Below are 21,687 nucleotides of genomic sequence, written 5' to 3'. Positions count from 1 at the left end.
GCACATATATATGAAAAGCCAGTCTTCGCGAGTCAAATGGTCGTACTGAACTGAAAAGATTGGGAGAAATATTGTCCGTGACAGCGCAGAAGAGAGAAAGAAATCAGTATAAACGCAACGCACGTGGTGGTGAAATCAGTGAAGGCTGAAGAGTTATTCGAAAAAATGAATGAAAGTGCAAGTTATCACAAAATTTATGTACGACCTTTACAATTCATTAACTGCGTTGCATCAAAATAATTCTTTTTATAATCATCAATACCGCATCTGGACAAATTTCTGAATCGTCAGTAAATCGAAAGAGAAATGGCCGCTTCTATTTTTGAAACATTACGCAATACTGTGCTGAAATATAACTGAATAATTAACAAGTTCGACGACATTAATTTTGGTTTTTATTAACCTTAATTAGTTTGTGTAAATTTAAAACCATTCCAGCAAATATGGAATTGATTAATCCTTTTCGCATTATTGCTTACTTTCACATATGCTCATACTAATTTTCTCTTCAATTCAATCCGTTATTTACAACAATAATTATTAGAATGTAAAACAAGAAATGAGGAGAATACTGTATGTCAAAGATTTAATACATTATACGTGTTATTAAATCAGGGTATATTGCATCTATTATATTATAATTGATAATCAATTTGGAAGCATGACATTAACTGATAACGCTGTCTTCGCGGATATCGTAGCTATGTCTGCACAGTGTAGCCAACCATTGAAGCATCCTAGGAATCGATTAAGGAAAATCTTGGAAGTGTATGATGAAACTTCTAACTTTGACAAGAGTATAAAACGAAAGATGAATAAAAGTATAGATTGTCACTAAAAGTCATCAGATCAAGGATACGACTTTTCACTCTGCTCGCTCTCACAGATGTAGTTCAGTATGTAGTCTTCCTTGAATTTGACAATCTCATCATTGACCTCTGGCCATTCTAGAGCCTCGTGAATTCCATCCGAACTATATCGTTTGTTATATCTGTCGTAATGAACCTAGTGGCGATAAATATGATTCAACCGAACAAGTAAAACAAGGCGTTTTTGCAGAAAGTGAAAATACAAATTAATGAAGATATCGTATTTTTCTCGAACCTGATCCAAAACTAATCCTAAACTAGGCGCCATCGGAATGTCTAGCTTCCCTGGTCCAAAAGCTGCATTCAAAGTTTCTTCCGATGTCTGAGTTCTGATAATGGCTATGACCAATGCAACCATTTTTCGAATTTGGTGCAACATAAAACTTTGCCCCTTGATCTTAAGAGTAACAAATTCCATATCATTGATGACGAACGGATCGCTACACGAGCAATCTATCATATATCTCATTGCAGACGGATCCAATGGTTTTCTGCGAATAAAAATTCACCATTTGTTATTCGCGCTATTAACGTAAACCTGAAAAGGAAAATTCTATAAGCTCATCGGTCTTACACTTTTGATGTAAAATTATGGAAATTATGAGTTCCTTCATACAGTTTCAGCATCGATTGGACCTTCTCAAGTACATCTGGCTGTATCCGGTACTTGTGGAATGGTTCTCCATTGATAACAGAAAGCTCCTGAATTTTTTTATCAACGTCATATTCCTCGTTTAGCACTTCCGAATCTGGCGGCTTTTTTGCAAAGGCGAAAGTTGGCATCGTGTAGATATAAGACCGAGCATCACAGCTGCTTTTACTGTTGAAACCTTTCGTTACCCTCTTTATTCCAAAAACTCTGATTTCTTCGGGCAAAAACGCATTTATATCTTCCTTCTTCCCATGCTCAGCTGTGAAAATGATCTGAATGGTGAATCAATCCTTGATATAAGTTTGAATATCTCGCCTAAGTACAAAACGTCGCCTATTAGGTAATTCAAGGCCAAGTATACATGTTGAATACTGAAAGTAGTCGAAGAGTCAGATATGTTTACGTCGCAGATCGGCTAACTCACTACCACAAGCGTATCCTAAAAATTCCATGCACAGTCGTATTTGCCAAAAGTATTTTAATCTTACGTAGTTTCAGAGAGACAACCTGTCTGACTGCAGAAACACCTTTGTCTGTTCTAGCGGCTCTTTGAAACTGAATTGTCTGTATAGTTTCAAAAGCTTCATCATTTATGAGCTTTGCTTGGAGTAAAGCCTGTATCAAGTCCTCCTCTATCGTTTTCATTTGTGGATTTCTCTGCATACCGTAATAATTTTTTCCCAAATAACCCAAAAGCATTGCCACTTTTCGCTTCTTCACTCTGTCCGCATTATCCAATTTTTGTTTCTTGTTATCGCTATCCTCTGGCGGCTCTTCTATCAGCCTTTTGTTATCCAGAACTGGAACAGCGACGTTCTCATCGACAACTGGGGCCAGGGCAGAGAACATTTTCCTGCATTTAAAAGACCCTAGGGAAAAGTTGACAGGTTATGTTCAGACAATGAAGTGAAATCTCAAAGTGTGGAAAATTTGAATTACACTAAGAGAAAACACAAAATTTTTATGCAATAATGAAATATGCCTTTTATTGGAATACTGAGAGAGGTAACACGCAACATGCACACGGCTATTATCGATAAACAAGTCTAACGGATTCGAAATGTTTACGATGAAGAAAAATTTATTACGATTGGTACTTCTCAGCGAATAGGCGACTAGGTTATGAGCCCTGCACTGAGGAGTCGTAATGATGGACTGAAATTAAGTATTAAGTATAATATGGAATAGACTAGTACTTACGGAACAACCAAAGATTATTGACAAGTGTCTCCTTGCAAATATAGCGATACATTTGTGGACGCAGTTTCCTTATGCGCAAAATTCACCTCGTTGACACGCGAGGAAATATAGATACCTTCAAAACATGCTGAAGTAAAAAGCTGCACAACCAGCATGCAACATACTTATATCCACTGTGTATATAGAGATCCACACACTGTTGAGTGATCGCCTGCGCCTATGGTTGTGGTGTCATGGAGTAATCACATTCTGTCAGAGAGCCAGCCTTATGGGGATTTGTGTACGACAAGAATTGAATGGTAACTTACCGACATCAACAATTACGGCAATCAGTAAGCAATCTGTAGTAGCGGTACGGCTGATGCATTCACCTAGAAATCTAGAATCATGCGTTTTTCCTCACTTTACAATGAATTTATTATCATTTGCTTCTACAGTCTTTAGCTCTATTATTTCTGTTGACAAGAAAAAATTATACGTTTCTTAATCAACATTAAGCCGGCTTGTAAATACTGAGCCTTCGACTTTTTCTAAGAAAGCTCCACTTTCCTTAATAACCAAAAAATACCAAGTCGACGCGCTAAAGACGCGGTCAAACTTGAAAACTTTAATTAATCTGTAAAAAAACCTTAAATATCTAGGACTTGTCGGAAATTTCTGTCGAATCCCAATCCGCATCTGCGTCTTCTCAAATCCGACACATTACGATGCGGATTGTTTATTCTCAAATGCGAATCAAGTCCGGAAGGGAGGTTGGAAGGCATGCATTATTGTGTGGCGTGACGGTCGGCGGTCCTCTTCGACGCGAAGTCTTCGAGCTCGGCATCTCTCCCCATCCAGCGTACCACGGAACGCGATAGATGATCCAGAGATGCGTTTTGCCCATTCATACGATCACAGAGGTCAATCGAATAAAGCAATGATTAGTAATGACTGAATAATTGGATCGAATATCGTTAGGATTAAAAAGCTTATAAGCTTATAAATGATTCCAAGATTTTTGTACCGCGGAGTCGTTTTTATGTTTCAGGAGGGGAATCTCTGTGTTCGTTTGACGCTGTGGATTAAAAAAGTTAGTAACATCACGATACATCGCGACCTTCCTACCCTCGCCTGATTCCCAACGGAACCACCCAACGGAAATGTTGAAAATAAAAACTCACACGCAAATCCACTAACACAGCGACGGATCCCAAAACGACCACCTACCTACCCGGTTACCTATATTCGATCTAAACGATCCCCCATTTTTTCCAACACACATCATTCTTCCTCATTCGCGCCGTGGTCACTGTGACTTACTTTTTCGTTGATCACCTGTAGGGAGCAAAATGTTGCTGTACTGTAGTCAGCCAGGTGCAATAAATATACTTCGTTTAATTATTTCAATGATGCTGGAAACTATTGGTACATCAACATTTTGTAAAATTGATTAGTAACATATCCTGTATGCTCATCAGTAATTATCTAAGCGAGATAAATCTGCAGTTAATTTGTACTTGCTGAATCGTAAAAAATTCGAAATGATTCAAGGTACGGCATGAAATTCGATTACGTTACATTATGCCAGACTTTGAAATTTCATCAATTTAACGATCATGTGAATATGATTAAACGACCGTATAATTAACCCTCTGGTGAATCGATCGCAACGGGCAAAATTTCTAAATTCAAGTAAGCTACTGCCAATGAGATTGCAAAAATAATGATTTTACTGAAAGAAAAGCACCGTTGCGATCGTGAATGAACCTATCCAGGCAAGAAATCGAAACAATTTGTGTAACAATTGTTACCGCCACGCCACGTGACAGAGGAAAACCAGGGAAATACCCGTAACCTAACACATGCAAACTCACCAACGTTGCCAAGTAATGGAGAAGTTACTCGGATGTCTCTGCTTAACTCTGGAAACGACAAAAAACAAAACTCGAGTTAATTTAGCAAACAGTGCCGACGTACATGTAAGCTGGAGATTTTCACTACTCTAATTAATTATCACTGTTGTCTATTTCCATATTTATTCACCGCATGTTATTCAAGCACAAAAATTCGGTTTCATAGGGACTATTTTGAGTTATTAAAAAATTATCACCCTAAGTATTCTTACTTTCTCCAGGTTGCTCCATACTTTGAATGTAGTAGTTCTCATAGTAGCTGTTCAGGTTGAATGGTAACGCACTTCTAATTAGGCTGTTATAAGGAAATAGTAGAATTTTACCTACACTCATTACACACGCGTCAGTTTTTACGTCACTAAAGACTGTCCGTGTCAAAAAAAAACTTTTTCTTCATAATATTTCAGTAATTTTTGATGCACTAAGAAATGAACTACGCAACAGAATAACAAAAAACTCATCACATCAGCACAAATATTAAATATCTACGACACTATTAGACATACCTATGGATTTTGTTGTAGCGATCGTATATCACTTCTCGTACCCGAAATAAACGCGGAGAAATAAAAATGGAACGTCCTGAAGTGAATAGCATCGGATGATTTTTCTGTGAATTCACCGAAAATATTTTACCAATTTAGTCATACAGTTGAAGTACGTAACAGTCGAATTGCTATCGTCATTTGTTCAGCGTTAGAAAAACCGGTCGCAGGCATACTTCACTGAAACGATCCTCTTGGTGACTTTGAACTGTTTATTTGAGGATCACTAACAATGCCAGCCTCACAAACCGGGTTAATGACAAAAAAAATCCTCACACTAAGCAGAAATTCGCACAAATTCGACATTCAGCACGCGACCGAAGCACGTTCGAACTTCTCATCTTCCCAGAATTCCGTGAGTTACCTGAAGGCAGCCGCTGCAGAATCACGCTTGTCCTAGCGGTTGAGCGGCAAAATAAAAAAAAAAAGAACATCGCAATTTTGACTGTCGGTACGTCGACATGAGGGGTGTTCTACTTTGCTGACTGATACTGCTTGTAGATGTCTTCACAGGGCGTCCACTAACCCTATCCCGCCTATTCGTATCTTTACCACCTTCACCTAGCTCCGACTGCAGACGAAATTTTCGGAGGGATTCGAAGTACCGCACGAATCGCTCATTTTGATCTGAATATTATTTATTGACGACTACAGTACCTTACCTGACTAGCGTTTTCACGCATTTATTTGTAGAAATTTATTTATTTCGAGATAGGTGAATATCTATTAACGTATAATGACAAGGTGAGTAACCGTGTGTCCCAAATTTGAGGTTAGACTGTCGACCGTTGCTGCATGCTCGACGAATTGTATTTAAAAATATTTTTGCCCATTATACCTTGCAACTATATAGCAATAATTATTTTCCTTTATCAACGCACAGATCAAAGATAGAATTGGGGGATGTTACACCCCACAACATAAAGCAATTGAAACTGCTTAATCAAGTCGTATTTCCCGTCTCGTATAACGAGAAATTCTACAAAGACGTCTTGGAGGCTGGCGAGCTGGCTAAACTCGCTTACTATAATGACATTGTGGTATGTTATTTAATTCGACTCATAGATAATTATATATCCCTGACAAGCAAAATTTAGTCTCCTTTCACACATGTGGTATTCCAATCCTAGCTACACAGATTTACGTATGAAACAGTTCGGATGTCACTAGCATAAATATTTTCAAACAGTTTATCTTCAAACACTAATTTCAGGTAGGGGCTGTGTGTTGTCGTGTAGATACCTCAGAGAACTCGCGCCGTTTGTATATAATGACTTTGGGATGTTTGTACCCTTATAGACGATTGGGGATCGGCACTGTTATGGTACAACATGTACTTAATTATGTCTCGAAAGACGGGAATTTCGACTCGATATTCCTGTAAGTTATTTGAGTTACTTATTTAAATTACAAAATCTCCACACATAGTCTAAATTGAACTGAGCGCATGAAGTTCTTTTATTAACGTGCTGCTTCTGCTTTTGATCAGTCACGTACAAGTTAACAACGAGGGGGCTATTGATTTCTACAAAAAGTTCGGCTTTGAAGTTGTTGAAACGAAAAAACATTACTACAAACGTATCGAACCTGCAGATGCACATGTGTTACAAAAAACTTTGCGCCCGCCAACAACAGCTAACCATCAAAATCAATCAGCAAGTCAATGAATAAATTCTCTTCATGTATCAATCTTCCATCATCTGTTTTCATCGTATAATGTTATCTGCTGTACAAATTGTCAATAAAAATTGTTCCTTATATCCAATTTTTGTATAACCTATCGTGAAAAATTTAGCACTAGTAATAAAATGGACAGTTCTAATCAATTTCAATTCGAATTGAACCACATACAAACAGTGTCAACACTGAAAATTGAACATGATCTAGGTGTTCACTAAAAAAACTCGAACATTTATTGTTTGGTTAGTGTACAACATAGATAAATTTAGTTAGCTTCATAATTTTTCAATTACATCTGTTACAACATAGATAAAATTCAACTCTGGTAGGGAGAAATTCTTGAATTCACGTAACTTTCACCAGTTCGTAATATACATATAGCATCGTCACGTATTTGTTACTTATCACCAATAACCCATGAATTATTTCTGGAAAACTTCAATATACATTCCCAGCATAATAAGTACTTCAAAGAGATTTCACCTTGAATTATGGTGTAGCTGCTTGATCTTACATATATTTTGGAATCTCACCTGTCCTGTACGGCTTATGACCGTATTTTGGAATACAACTAAATTGACTAAATTCATGTATAGAAATAGATCGCTCATTAGAATAAATATAATACAATTCATTTAAATATTAGATGTGCAAGCCAACATGTAGTAACAATTGAATCCTGTAGTTAGCAACCAGAAGCTTATTACCTAAATGGTTATTATGTGAAGCAGGTGCTTCGAGTGGCTTCAATAATCCACGATTCAAGACTAGTACTCTTTCACAACTTTCAACATTCGAAATTCGCAATGCACCTAGGTAATTGGTAAATAACTATTTATATTCCAACAGCTCTCGTATTCGTCGTACACAAAGATTAGAGCCATCACTTGCTTCCTTTGATACCTAAGAAAAAAAAGAGTTCCAATTTATGGAGTAATATAAAATTTGACAATTTCATTAGCGTTCAATACTCTACACTATTTACCAAGCAGAAATTAAGAAACCCATGTGGTAATCCAGAAAGTATATCCAGCGTCACTGGATTTCCCAACGTTTTCAATTTTCTAGCAAACATCACACAATCGTCCAAACAAGGATCTAGTTCCAGAGTCTGCACACACCAAATAATTACTTATTCCACTGTTATTAAAGAAATACTAAAATGATACGTTATATTTACCAAAATTTTGACTGGCGGTATTTGTGCCAATGTACTGCCAGATGCTAAGTATGGACTTAAGTGTGGATCTCTAGGCACAGTGAAGACGAATTCATCAGAAGGACTTTTTTCGCCTTCAGCATCCAGGAATCGTGCCTTATTACCACCGCCGAAGCTCCAGCCAAATAAAGACCACGATTTCTCATTTCGTGGATGCTTTTCCTCTTTAGTTCTTTCCCCGTTTGAGACGGCTGCTAAATTCTCAGATGATTTATTTTTGTACAAATCTAAGAACTGAGTAATGTACTCCTGCGATTGCGTTTGTTCTCGCAAATTCGCCTTGCTAGGAGTAGCAGCATCTAGGGTGACTGAAACAACCAATTGTCAATGTCTTTCACATATCTCACTTCTCAATAAAGTCTTCTCCATAAATATTGACCTTGTACTGCATCAGCTTCAGCAAGACTGACCGAGTTCAAAGTAGAATCAGATGGGAATGAAGGCAACTTGTGCTCTTCATTAGTTTCATCACCATTAGGACTGAGTGCAAGTGCTATCAGATCGCTTTCGCTTACTTCTGCAAACGACTCGGTCTCTGATGCTTGACACTCCCCGTTCTCTCTCTCCTTAGCCCTACAAATAATAAATTGTGATTAATTTACTATTGCTATACACAGTATTCTACTGAAAAGTCACCCAACAAAAATTTTATCGTATACCGTTGAGACTGTTGACTTTCACCCGAAGCATAAGCTTTCAAACATCGCATCATAAATCCGAATGGCAGAAGCGGATCCGTAAGACACAACAAGCGGGCCGGAGAAGGTATGAACTCGACCAGAACTGGTGTGTATGCCATGAAAATTCCATCTGGTTTTCGAACATTCAGTTCTAAACATTTTAAAGTGGCTCCCAAGTTTAGATTAGCTCCAGCAGAGTCCCCTGTAACCATTTCCAATGAATAATTATTCCAGGCAAAGAAATAATATTGCTCCAAGAAGTGTTTTGGCTTCTCATAAACGTAGATGCTCAAAAATTGCAAAGTATTGTTTTTCACATTTAGTTGTGGTTCTAGCTGTATAAATTTACACAAATACGGCATACCTGCAAGGATAACTTTCCGCGCTGAACTTCCCAACAGTGTACTGGCATTTTTTAAAGCCCATGCGTAAGCATAAAATACTTCTTCCAAAGCTCGAGGATAAGGAGCTTCTGGAGCTAAACTGTAATCTATACTCAGAATTGGAACACCAAGCTGGACCGCCCAATCACGTAAATAAACTTCATGAGAACGTGAGCTTTGGGCCACAAACCCACCCCCGTGACAATGAATCACTAGTCCTTCTGACAGAGGCATTGACTGATCAACTCCACATGAGCCGATCTGCGGAATACAGTTATATGAAAGTTAGTTTTGGTCTGTAGACTGACAGGCTTACCATCCCTTTTCTGTGATGAGAGCTCAGAAGACGAACAGACAGAGGCATCTCTCCTAAGTGACTACATGGTACGGGAATGGAAACCATCGCACCATTTTCAGATTCAAGAACCAGTTCCTCGGGAGGGATTGAAATCATTTGGTTCACTGCAAGTGTGGGCATCATCATAGCAGGCAACCGTTGAACCAAATCTGAAAAGTTAAGACACTTATACCTGTCTGTAGTTGCAATAATGTTAAAAACGAATATTTACAATAAAACAAAAATTTCAACTTTGGTAATTCGTAATGTAAATACTAATTTAGAAATAGAGTTAGAAATATAGTTTCAGCAGTAATAGATTAACAATATTATGCACCTGTTTCATTGAGCAGCCAGAAGTCCTTGCAAAAATTGATGTCAGCACATTGAGAAATATTAACTATACGCCGTGCCCTTGCCTCTGGATCGACTAGATATTTTAACGAATTGGTACACCTTCCGATAAGCGTTCCATTCGCGTAATATACTTCACTGAAGGAGACCATGCAAAGTGATATTGTTTTCAGCACTCGTTTAATGCTGTCGCAAAACTGTGAAGATAAATGGCATATCTCGAATCAAAAGAAATCGATAAGTTCATATATAAAATTAGTAAAATTATATACCTGGAATCCTAAGCATCTTCCATAAAAACTATACTGATTGACACTTTCCGTTTGATCTAAGAGCTCCTGAGGACTGTGAGAATCCGAAGAAAACAGAGAGGGCTTTTCATTGACAGGTGTATCGCTCCATAAATAAAGAGTTTTCAAATGTTGTAAGCATGTGCACAAAGATGCTAACAATTGCAGACAAGCTTCTACCTCTCTGAAAATAGTTAAACGTAATGTGTGAAAACATTGTCGCTATTGAAATAATCTTTAGGAATCGATCGTTATCTAGATCGCATACCTCATGTAATAACTTTTGCGGAATAAAACGGAATCTCGCTGGCAGCATAGCTGGCGGCAGACGTAGACGGAATGTAATATACACTTATCAACTATTGAGAGAAAACTTCGATAACCGTTACCCGGTGTTTCAGAGTCAAAATCAAATAGCGGTGCTATCTTGGATATCTCTCGATACAACGGACGGACCTGCTCCAAGTGATCCAGCATTGCTGATAAAGCTGCATTTAAGCGAAAACCAGCCTCACTATGATCAGTTGCAAAGTATTCGGCATTAGCTTTACATAACTCACGCAAAGCACCCCAATGCGGTGGTTCTAGCTCAGCGAATGGTTTGGCAAAGTCATAATCAAATGTAGACATTGTATATGAAGTTTATATTACAAAGTTTTAAATAAATAAATAGAAAATGTGATTACTTCATTAAATATATTATCTATGGGATTGTTATTTGTGTATTAATGATAAAACTTTTGAACTTTCACGGACGATTCAACGACAAGAAATGGACGGAAGAATTTAAAATACGTTCGAACTATTTCTTTGTTAAATCATGATTTCGTCACCGTTGTTGTTTGTCACTTCTTCCTGTTGACAGTGTATACACGTAGACGCGAACATTGCCCTGAGGTCAAAGTCGAATAGGTTAGAATGAACAAATCGTTTACTCAGCACTGAAATATCTTGACCGTTATCATTGAAACCGTTGAATTCCGCAAATTATTGATCGTCCAACTGTATCAATCGGTCTTCCATCGTTCAGGAAATTTTTATCCTCGATTGACGTTTAACATTTGCCTGCGGGCCGCCATATTGATTTAAATGTCATGCACGCAACACGCACGACTCGAGTGGCCGACTTTCAATTGTTGATTTTCAATATCGTACGCTAGCGCTGCATGTAGAAATTTAAAGACAACAATCGATCAGAGAATAATTTGCAAGTTGAATTATTCTTTACATCCTGAATTTTTCAACTGTCTGCATTGGATTTTCTCATATTGTTATTATTTAAAAGCAGTAAAATCGCACTGCTATGCTCCCCCATTGACTATCAAAATGTAAGGCAAGGTGTAAATTCTGTGTCACGTGGTTCCGAAACCTGCCTATAACGCGTGTTTAAGTGTATTCGATTTGATACTGTTTGATATCGGTTCCTGCGGTGTTCTCAGGTTCCGTACTCACAGGTATGTAAGTACTGATATTCCTTTATAATTAATTAATCTAAGAACATTTCATCATTAAGTCCACAACTCGCTACTCATATCGTAATAAGTTTGACTACAACACATGTTTGAGACAGCCGATGGCCAAATATTGTGCTGAATGAAAGTTAACCTCAAACTGTTGTGAAGATGAATTCTATTTTAAGCTTAATCCATGTCTCATGTTTATTCTTTTGGCGTTGCTTATTTTTTCCTTGATGCTATAATATGACACGTAGAGAAAATGTAACTGTAATGTCAGAGTAGAAAGAAGAGGAAAATTGCTGGGTCTGGTTATTAGTCGTGAATAATTTTTGATATATTTTCACAAGCTTAGCCATGGCTTCTGCCTGCATGATTATACAGAGGAGTATCACGACAAGCTGTGTCTGTCACGGGAAGCGTAACTTTCGGAAATTCCTTTTATATAACAAGCGTGGTACCAAAAAATTCAAGGAACAACAGGCGATAAAACCGCATCCGCAAATTCCTATTGACCGTGAGTAACATCAAAAATATGTAAAATCGTTAACATGTTTCCTCAGTGACTAATTTTATGATCAGACTTCAATCAGAGTACGAAATATCGATGGTAGGTTATCAAAGAACATTAATGAGGATATATTTCATTTTAATACTACAGGTCGTGGAGTACGACTCACTGGCTACTATCTTGGGGAAAAATGGGTCGAAGTGCCTGAAATGATACCTGAGATAATTGTCCCATCGCTGGAAGGCTTTAATCTTAAACCTTATGTAGCTTATCACATCTCTGAAGTACAGCAGTCAGAATTCACCCCTAAAGACTTGTTCGATGCAGTGTATTCGAAAAAAATTACCGACGATTTCCGGAATAAAAAACTGGCTGAAGATGGTAGCCCCTTAAATCCTAGTGACAATGAAAAACTAACTGCCGAGGAGGCCAAGCTATTGGCCGGGAAGACTGGCTGTGATCTTTTTGGTGATTAAATCTTTTACTCCCCATGTATTGTATAACCTAGTTTTATCATATTCGTAGTTTTGTAGATTTATCACGTTCTGCCAGATATACGTGAAGATGTGTTAAGATAAATGAGTTCTTATTATACCAGAGCCGCTATTGTTTTTCCGATCACATAGAGAAACTAGATTCTCACATATGTGAAAATAAACACGTTAAACCTCAGTCTATTGTCTGCATACTTTCCTGAAGCTTCAATTTTTTATTTGAAACGAGATTATGGGAATCGATACAAATTGATTTCGACTAAGGCTTGTTATACTCTTTATTTGTTACAATCTAAGCGCGTTCTAAATTACATACACTTATACTTATCTACAGATTATATATGGTAATTATTTACTATTATTTGTGATTGTTAAATGTCGAAAAATTAAGTATAAATTTAGATTGTGCCAGCATTTAGCTCTTGTTAACACACTAATGTAACAATCTGGGCCTTATTTGGTGGCTTAGCTCAATTTTGCTTGTGTTAATAGTAAATAATTACCTAAACAAATTACTGTAGTTATTGACTAGTATCAATGGCATCTTAGACCTTTTATGATAAATAATACATTGGTTTCAATTTACAAAATACCTATTCAATCGAACTTACACTGAGAATTTAAATCACTTTTGTTAAAAACTCAAGTTATTATATTTTATTGCTATTAAATGAACAGTACGTTTTACAAATCGATTCTTACACTATGAACTACGTGTAATACATAAAACTTATCATTTTGAATCGGGCTTTATTTTACTTTATTTCAATTTATCTTTGAGCTACTAACCAGGTTTATTTTCAATTTTCAAACATAATGCGATGCACACCCAGTGTCTCATTTAAAATGAACGATGAAACAACAATTAGTCTACCTTATCTGCTATTAATCCGCTTATCAAAAGTTTTTGAGCGAAATTTGATTGTTTGTTGGGTAAAAAATGGCGAAAAATTTGAATAGTAAAATCGTTGTCAGTTGTGCGTGGCCGATATTGCTTCAATGCTTCCAAGTATCTTATGAATATACTAATCAAAGGAAGAGAACTGAATACAGAAGTCATTATGAGACTGATTCCATATATCTTCTATGCTTTTGTACGTACATAATAATAAATCTGCTTCAAGTGGTACAAAAACGCATAAAATTCTTAATAGTCGATATTCAAACATTAAAAAATGAGAGTCAAATTCATATTTATTGTCTCGATCTTAAAATTTTTTCTTTATAGGTTCTGATTCTATTATTAAACAGAGTGTTCTAAAAAAGTATGCTCTAAATCATATCTCATAGCTTACACTGATATTCCGAACTCTTTCACTACGCTCTTACACCTTAGCTAACGTTCATTGCTACTATCATAATAATTATTCGTATCTAATTTCTATCAGTATTGGTACGACCAGCGGAAATCATGTAAGACCGTTTTCTGTATTACCTTTGCTTAGTCCAAAAATTCGTATTTCCATACTGATTTATCAAATATAATTAACTTATAGTTATACTTATTCGCTCAAAGTTTGATATTTTTTTCTTATTAAGAAGTACATTACTTCCACTTGTCATAGTTTTTGAAGGAGAGAACACAAGTTGATCAAGTCCGCTATAATATTTCAATGATAAAACTCAGAAGTTTATTCTCCGGACTTGTTGTAGCAACAGAAAATAACGTTTTTCATGCATATTATTATCTATTCAAGTTTTACTTTTTGCTAAAATCTTTATCGATGGACTAACATTTATTACCCAATGATATACTCATTGGATAAAATAATGGACAGTGACTTACTACACTCGAGTTTCTGGGTTCCTCATTAGTAGTTAATATTAATAATGCTTGGTGTTTTTTCTTTAGTTTGAATCATCAGTCTGTGACAAACATGGCTAATCAACAATTGAGTTATCTATGTGTGACAAAGATAACTTGTGCAATTAGCGAGTAATCAATCATTGATTCTATCTTCCATAATTTCAAATAATACAAGAAACATATATTTTATGTAATGCAAATATGGTGTACGTTTATTTTTCTGCCTGCCTTCTTTACATAAAAGTGTACTCTTCTGTATTCCGAATAGTGAAAAAAAATTGTAAACCATAGTTTTGCTATGTAAAGTATTGCGTGCTCCATAAAGGCAAAGTCTTCGTCATCTCGTATATTTGCAATACTTGTCTTCAACTCGTGCACGCACTCGCCAACGACTCATAATGCTAACTTATGCTCGGCGTAAAAAGACCTGTTCTGCCTCCCTGTTGCACAATCTACTATTACAGTCCTAAACAGCTAAGTATGTAACACATAATAATGATCCGAAAGATTTCAAACTTTTCTAAATTTTCCTGATCTTGTCAGTATGATTCTTCAATTTAGATTTCAGATTGGCTGATTTTAAAATAATTTAAGTTATTATATGAGTTATTTGTATTTCCGAATCAAAAAACTGAGAGCTAAAAGTGTGTCTACTACGACTTATGATAGTCGTCTGAAATAGTCAAAGTGGTAACAGAGCCCCTAAACAGATTGTTTCCTTTCTTTCCGTTTTTCTGTTTTGAATAACAAAGGATACGATTTAACAAAACCATTTAAGATATGTATCATATTCACAAAAAAGACGAGAGATTTTTTTAGGTCAACAGAACGTTTTTCGCGTGGTTTGCCGCAGAACTATATAATACATATCAAAAACGCATGTCAGGACTAGTATGCAGTACACAAGGTGTTCATTCCATAGGGTCTCCGGCGTTTTCAAATATTGTTGAGTGGGGACTGGTGCCGCTGGGCCACAAAAAACCTCCCACTCCACCAGTGGGCAGATACGAAGCCCCTCCACCCAGTCCTACCTATTGTTATAATTTTTATGTATTCATTTACATAACTCATTGTCGACTAATTTCTACATAGCATGAAAAATTTGCAATTCGAGTAATCGTTTATTAAGACTTTTTTTGAGTTTTCGTCGCAAGTTGTTCCCGTAAATATTCAATATCATTGCAGAATTATTAATAATTAATCAAATACGTAATGTTATTATTAGATTTGAGTAATTATGAGGAATTCCAATTGCATAAAGTTAAAATTTCACAAGTTCTTGTAGAATGAATTTTCCCGGAACTTTTTATAAAAGCAGCAATTAACTGTCACGTATCTACAAATCATCAAACAGACAGATCGATTGGTTTTACACAAAGTAAATAAATTGACTACTAGGAGTCGGGGCACATCTTATCTGTGTGTAAATAAACGTATTATTCACTTCTTATCTCTTGAAAGACGGTTAGTTAGTTGATGATGTGTTTTGACTAGCGTGTGGCATTCTAATGTGTTCTTTGATATTTATGGGTCAAGGATTAGCATGCGGATGAGGTAATAAATGAAAGATTAAATAATAAATGCAACAACTTAAATAAAAATAATCGTTTATTCGAGTCTAGTGAATAAATAACTGTAGGAACTAATCGCAGGTACTAGCTAAATGATGTTTGCAAGTCATATTCGAATTATCAATTATTCAACTATCATTTCTGTAACAGGTAACTAAGCTAAACTACAACTAGTTCTAAGCCAAAAAATAGCATATAGTGTCATAGATTTAACATATTATAGAATTCGGGCATGATGATCACAGATAAAGCGCGTGTATACTGAATAGTCAATCCATTTCAAGAATTACTCATTTATTTCGTATATTTACCTAACTTGACAATCTGTTACAACGACTTCACAAAATAACGTACCAATATTGTACAAAATTCCCAGGGAAACTTGTTTCACATCTCTCGCGCTATTTGATAGTTGCCGATTCTATAATCCAGTTATTCTATAACTTAAAATTCTCTTACGAGATTACCTGCTGGCTCCACAGGAGTGTTCTCTCGGCTAACTGGCAGTCGGCAGCTAATCTAGAGGGCAAACTCTTCCATCTCTCTTCATCTCTATCCCTCTCGAGTTCCCCATCTCCATGGCTCATGGATAAGGGTGGTAGGATTTGTGTACGTTGGGCCATCTTATAGCTATCTTGTCTGGGCACGTGATCTCTTCGTCTATTTCCTGCACCAGAGGCAGCAGGCGTTGGTGTCGGACTGCCACCACCTCGCTGGCGATGATATAAGTTTCGCTTCTGCTGCAGCATTCTTTGTTGAACAAGCAACTGCAACTGTGTTCCAGAATCAGCACGGATCTTAAATTGTGGCTGGGCCTGCGTTGGTGTCACCGGTGGTCTCAAATGAACCAGGTCTAGATGTCCTCGGGCTTTTCCAGAATCTAGAATCCATGAAGAAAGTTAAGTCCGGTCTCTAGGGATGAAAGAGCAGTATTATAACCATTTGCACATCTTCTGATTGACCAGTAATTGATACGTTTTAATAGCACCTAATGTAGTGACATTTAACTGTACCTTGAATGCTGCGCTGCTTTGCCGATCGATCTCCTCCTCCTTGCTGGCAAAACAGTAACCGTGGACCTCCGTCGGAAGCTCTGCGTCCTTGAGACACTCTTGATATTCTTGCTGCTACTAACGAAGGACTTTTAGGGGGTGGCGGAGTACACGACGGTAAACTGCTAGTAAAGCATCCTGTAGCAGTAAAGTCTGGAGGGCAACCCGAGTCAAAACTTGATTCAAATAAATCCGATGATGAACTGCCATCACCGGTGAACAAGGACGTATGATTTGGAGGGTCTGTAGGAGGACTATCAAAATGATGTTGCTGATAATCGCTCAACCTTCGATTGACCATTTGACTGTCTATTCGTTGACTTATATCTCGGTCAAGACCGAGTCGGTGTTCTTCTAATTTTATTTGAGCTTCTCTCAGCTCGTCACCGCTTGGTCCTTCTTCCAAATCTCCCTCCGCGCTACAGCAACCCTCATCTGTAGAGGAACTTGTTGAACTAAACCGCTTCCCAGCCCTGCTAGCGTCTTCTCTGGTTCTGTAAATAAATTTTCTCAGATTATACTTCAGAAACAGTTATACATTTCGAGCTTACATACTGACAAGCATAAAAAATAGAAATTGATATATAGGTAGAGTTCAAGTAAATAGTGTGGGAGATGATGCAATAATAGATAGCTTGAAACCATTTTACTCTATTATATTCAGATATTTGCCGCATATAAATAAACTTTTCACAATCAAATGATACGATTAGAACAATTAGTAAGAACTGTCTGTGTTCGTTTCTATTCTGATATGTTCTTTTAATTTGAAAAAAATACGAATGAAATTACAAAGCCAACTAAGCGCCGCGTCAGGATGCCGTTTCGAATTTTGATACAAGCGAGGAAAAAATAAAAAATTAAATTAAGAGTTACCGAAACTGAAAGAGACAGCTCACGATCTTCCAATCCGACCTGTCCAGACAAAATCCCCAATTTTCTCACTGATCATCGATCAACACCAATCAATCACTTCAACGTCCGACTAAGCTATCGCTGTAAATAAAAACCAAACTGTTAACATCTAACCTGACTGATATCCACGATAGGCAGGATTGGAAGTTTAATTTGTGATTCAAATAATACTTGGGAATCCGAACACCAAATTCAGAAAAAAGCAAAAAAACGAAACGCAAATGAAAACGACCAAATTCTTGCCCACCTCGATTTAAACTTCTCTTCTGTGCCGCGACCTGGTGTAGGCCAGCAACTGGTGTTGTTACTAACATTTGTACTGCGATGCTGTTTCAACTTCTCCAACAGTAAAAAGTAGATAGCTGCGTGATGGTCATAGCTGTTGTTTCTGAGTGACTGTTAATTGAACGAGCAATTAAAATTAAATGAAATCATCATTGCAAATGTTGATCAAAGACTTTTCTCTATTTTTTTATAAACTCACCTCTCTGGTACGAGTCACGTCAATTCCAAGGCTGTGCATGAGACGTAAAATTTGTTCATTAGGCTCTTGAACAGTTTGCGTTGTCGTTACTGTTGCAATACCGGGAAGCTCTGCATCATTCGCATCCACAATGCCAGACATCCAACGATGTCTCTTTATTTGAGGAATCGTATATCGCTTTCCTGGCTCCAATACCAGCATCTTACGTATCAGGTTCTCGCAATCTAATTGCAAAAGATACCACTTGAAGCCTGACGTTTACGTCTACTTGCTGAGTATACAATTTTTTTGATTAGAGATTCTGACTTTCAACTGCGGCTGATTACACAGTCTAGTCCGTGTTACAGTCTAGACTGATAAAGTTAATAACCATTATAATACAAATTGCCCTGGTCGATTGCTCCATCCATTGAAGTAATGAAATATACATTCAATCAAAGCATTAATTATACCATATCATATTTTTTTATTACCTGTACTCATAAAATATGGAATACGAAATCTTCCGCTCAATACACGATCTCGTAATGATTGCAATGTAGATCCGTCAAATGGAAGAGCACCGCAAACTAACACATACAGAACTACTCCCAAGCTCTAAAATCATAAACAGTTGCAGTCAATTGCCTAGAAAAATGATTGCAGTCATATGAAAACTTATCGATAATCATAATGCCTGAGTTATCTCACCCAGACATCAATTTCTGGGCCAGCATAGTGTTTTCCACGAAATACTTCCGGTGCGGCATAAGGTGGACTACCACACCATGTACTTAGTCGTTCCCCAGGTGAAAATCTATTACTGAATCCAAAGTCTGCAATTTTCACGTTCATTTGGGCATCGAGTAGCAAATTCTCAGCCTTCAAATCACGGTGTGCTACTCCTATCGCATGACAGTACTCAACTGCAGACAGGATTTGTGCAAAAGTTGCTCGTGCTCTTGGTTCTCCCATTCTACCATACCGGGCTATGTAATCAAATATTTCACCTCTGCTTGCATATTCGCATACCTGTGAAATGCAGTGAAAAATTTGCACTGTTATATTGATCTAGATATACATAGGTACAGTTAATGCTAGAAAAATTTTATTCATTCTTTACCATGTATATCATATTCTTAGTCTCCATAACTTGATAAAGCTTGACAATATGTGGGTGTTCCAATTGCTTCATTATCTCTACTTCACGGTACACCTTCTCCAGATTTGTCGAGTCCAGTTGAGTCTTATCTATTATCTTGATTGCTACCTATTATACACATCAAAATTGTAATTACACTTACAATAATTGACAGTTGAACAAAGTCATCATTGAAAATACAACCGGTTGAATGGAATATCAAAGTATGCCACATGAATTGATAAGCCAGAGTTTGGACCCAGACCATAGTTCGATAATCATTAGATTAATAATATCGAAGTTTGAATTTCAATGTTTTTCTTGATTTTGATCAGATTTATCCTTAATCACCTCTGTTTTGGTGATTCGATGACGGGCTAACTTGACCACAGCAAAGTTACCCTTGCCGATGGTTCCTTCGATGTCATAAAATCCAACACGGATTTGTTTCTTGCTCTGGCATGCGCTACCCTCCATTTTTTCTATCTTAATCTTAATTCGTTGAACGGTATTTGTATCAACCAATTAATTGGTTTCTTCACCGTTTTCTACAAGAACCTGAAAAAATGATTTAATCATATATGCACCATGTAATTGTAGCATTAGTATTAGCCTTATTTGAGTTGTGTTTGAAGAAGGAAATGATGCTTCACGTGATACTTCAATGTAATTTGGGTTGCCTGCTATGCAGAAGCTTTTATTGTTACTGAAATCGTGCAATGTCTTTGTCTGTATGCAACGCGAGTATTCAAGTTCAATATCCAGTGTGCAGTTTCAAAAAATCCTGCAGTTTGGTGGAGGAATATTGAAATTTCCAGGAAACCAAGGAACTTCTAATGATATACAATTTGTAGGAAGCAGAAACACAATGAGAGATAGTAATTATATACATATAGGCTTAAAATGTAATTTTTGTTCTCGGAGAATGAGTTACGGATAAACGTTTGGGATTCAACCCTGACGCACTATTGTACATGATCCTGCTTAAAGGCTCAAATCGTGTTTTCTTTACATTAGATTTTTTTTTCGATCCACATCTGTTTAACGTGCGTCATCGTGTACGCACCGATGATCATATATCGTTGGGTATGTATAATGTGTATGAGATAAAAATGATTCCTGCAACAAGTGCAGCAACGCGAAAGTACAAACGGTGACTATAATTGACGTCACGTACGTCCATATTATAACACTAGAAAGAACGTACGCGCGGTCTTTAAGTATGCATGTATGTATGTACTTATCGACGGGTATCTAGTTCGTATCAATAGTCGGTCGATACGCTGTTATTCGGCACTACTAATTTCGTTCACCTAGAAGTCGAGAAATCCTATAAATATCAAAAATAGAGATTCCGCGGTGCGCGTAGTGCGTGTAACTCTGGTATTTGACGTAACGCTTGCGTCAATTGTGACTTTGAAAAAAAAAGACTAGCGAAGGAGAGAAAAGGGACGGGGAAAAAGTGTTGAGCAGAAAAAAAAAAAAAAAATGACAGTCTATGGAAGCGTTCGTGAAAGTTTAATCAAATCTCGGAACTTTCCCCACGTAGGTCTACTGCTATCGCGATCAACGGCAGCAAGTAACGGACACTGCAACATATTCACTTACCCAATGCAAAGGATCCTAGCGCCCATGCCATCTGTTAGTGGTTAAAAATTGCCCGATCCTGTTGTCACGTACATTCAAACGACACTCAATCGGCCCATCGCGACTAACCGCGCGGCGAGACGGTTCGATACCGACTAACTGCCGGCCATATTGTTGCCGGCATCCCCTTGGCCGCCCCTGACGTCGCGATCCCCGCCGCTGTCGCAACCAGGGCCTGCCGTACGCACGCGTTATCTTTGACAATTGACGTCAGCCGGATAGCGGCCTCAACGTTAATTGCTTTAATGCAATTACACGGTAAATACAAGATCTATTCAGTCACCTACACACGGAGAGAAAAACCTCGGCGAAACTGTCTAGCGAGGCGCCCCGCGAGGTGCGGCTGGTACTTTGACTAGATACGGTACTGCTTGACGTCATTGAATGACGTCAATGTGTAACTCCCTAACCGACTCCCCCCCTTTTGGAAGAACATATTATTATCGCGCCAACGCAAGAACAGTACTATGTACCGCAAGCTTTCGAATATTCACAGGGGCTTTGTGGTTTAGCCTATATTATTATAAT

The 21,687-nt window shown here is 37.4% G+C and overlaps 5 protein-coding genes across 9 annotated transcripts; 2 read left to right on the top strand and 3 right to left on the bottom strand.

Moving 5' to 3' along the window:
* Window positions 1-378: 378 nt before the first annotated feature.
* LOC124185101 (serine/threonine-protein kinase SIK2-like) lies at window positions 379-21,275 on the bottom strand. Of its 2 annotated transcripts, XM_046575513.1 has the most exons (12): window positions 21,121-21,275; window positions 19,864-20,070; window positions 19,495-19,641; window positions 19,083-19,403; window positions 18,866-18,989; window positions 18,393-18,616; window positions 18,156-18,304; window positions 16,955-17,487; window positions 16,409-16,821; window positions 1,105-1,191; window positions 860-1,005; window positions 379-737 (listed from the first exon to the last, which is right to left on the bottom strand). In XM_046575513.1, exons 2-12 carry the CDS (start codon window positions 19,987-19,989, stop codon window positions 668-670), a joined length of 2,340 nt encoding a protein of 779 aa, XP_046431469.1. In that variant the 5' UTR covers window positions 19,990-20,070; window positions 21,121-21,275; the 3' UTR covers window positions 379-667. The 2 variants fall into 2 exon arrangements, with proteins under 2 accessions (XP_046431469.1, XP_046431470.1); XM_046575514.1 differs by lacking the exons at window positions 379-737; window positions 860-1,005; window positions 1,105-1,191 and adding an exon at window positions 12,550-15,401.
* On the bottom strand, window positions 1,198-2,906 carry LOC124185105 (tRNA pseudouridine synthase A). Its single transcript, XM_046575522.1, has 4 exons — window positions 2,722-2,906; window positions 2,010-2,390; window positions 1,486-1,780; window positions 1,198-1,407 (listed from the first exon to the last, which is right to left on the bottom strand). The coding sequence occupies exons 1-4, from the start codon at window positions 2,771-2,773 to the stop codon at window positions 1,335-1,337; spliced, it is 801 nt and encodes a 266-aa protein (XP_046431478.1). The 5' UTR covers window positions 2,774-2,906; the 3' UTR covers window positions 1,198-1,334.
* On the top strand, window positions 5,688-6,921 carry LOC124185106 (probable N-acetyltransferase san). Its single transcript, XM_046575523.1, has 4 exons — window positions 5,688-5,905; window positions 6,045-6,201; window positions 6,375-6,541; window positions 6,651-6,921. The coding sequence occupies exons 1-4, from the start codon at window positions 5,898-5,900 to the stop codon at window positions 6,826-6,828; spliced, it is 510 nt and encodes a 169-aa protein (XP_046431479.1). The 5' UTR covers window positions 5,688-5,897; the 3' UTR covers window positions 6,829-6,921.
* Window positions 7,055-10,931, bottom strand: LOC124185102 (hormone-sensitive lipase). 3 transcript variants are annotated; one of them, XM_046575516.1, is made up of 11 exons: window positions 10,791-10,930; window positions 10,373-10,618; window positions 10,087-10,288; window positions 9,798-10,011; window positions 9,440-9,630; window positions 9,105-9,384; window positions 8,720-8,942; window positions 8,440-8,633; window positions 8,022-8,368; window positions 7,827-7,952; window positions 7,055-7,744 (listed from the first exon to the last, which is right to left on the bottom strand). In XM_046575516.1, exons 1-11 carry the CDS (start codon window positions 10,793-10,795, stop codon window positions 7,673-7,675), a joined length of 2,100 nt encoding a protein of 699 aa, XP_046431472.1. In that variant the 5' UTR covers window positions 10,796-10,930; the 3' UTR covers window positions 7,055-7,672. The 3 variants fall into 3 exon arrangements, with proteins under 3 accessions (XP_046431472.1, XP_046431471.1, XP_046431473.1); XM_046575515.1 differs by having other exon boundaries at window positions 10,373-10,931; XM_046575517.1 differs by lacking the exon at window positions 10,791-10,930 and having other exon boundaries at window positions 10,494-10,630.
* On the top strand, window positions 11,399-12,741 carry LOC124185107 (39S ribosomal protein L41, mitochondrial). Of its 2 annotated transcripts, none has more exons than XM_046575525.1 (3): window positions 11,399-11,558; window positions 11,914-12,075; window positions 12,220-12,741. In XM_046575525.1, the coding sequence occupies exons 2-3, from the start codon at window positions 11,916-11,918 to the stop codon at window positions 12,543-12,545; spliced, it is 486 nt and encodes a 161-aa protein (XP_046431481.1). In that variant the 5' UTR covers window positions 11,399-11,558; window positions 11,914-11,915; the 3' UTR covers window positions 12,546-12,741. The 2 variants fall into 2 exon arrangements, with proteins under 2 accessions (XP_046431481.1, XP_046431480.1); XM_046575524.1 differs by having other exon boundaries at window positions 11,909-12,075.
* Window positions 21,276-21,687: the final 412 nt, after the last annotated feature.

The sequence above is a fragment of the Neodiprion fabricii genome, chromosome 6 (genome assembly GCF_021155785.1).
Source record: "Neodiprion fabricii isolate iyNeoFabr1 chromosome 6, iyNeoFabr1.1, whole genome shotgun sequence".
NCBI classification, from domain to species: domain Eukaryota; kingdom Metazoa; phylum Arthropoda; class Insecta; order Hymenoptera; family Diprionidae; genus Neodiprion; species Neodiprion fabricii.
This window is presented reverse-complemented; position numbering and strand designations above follow the sequence as displayed.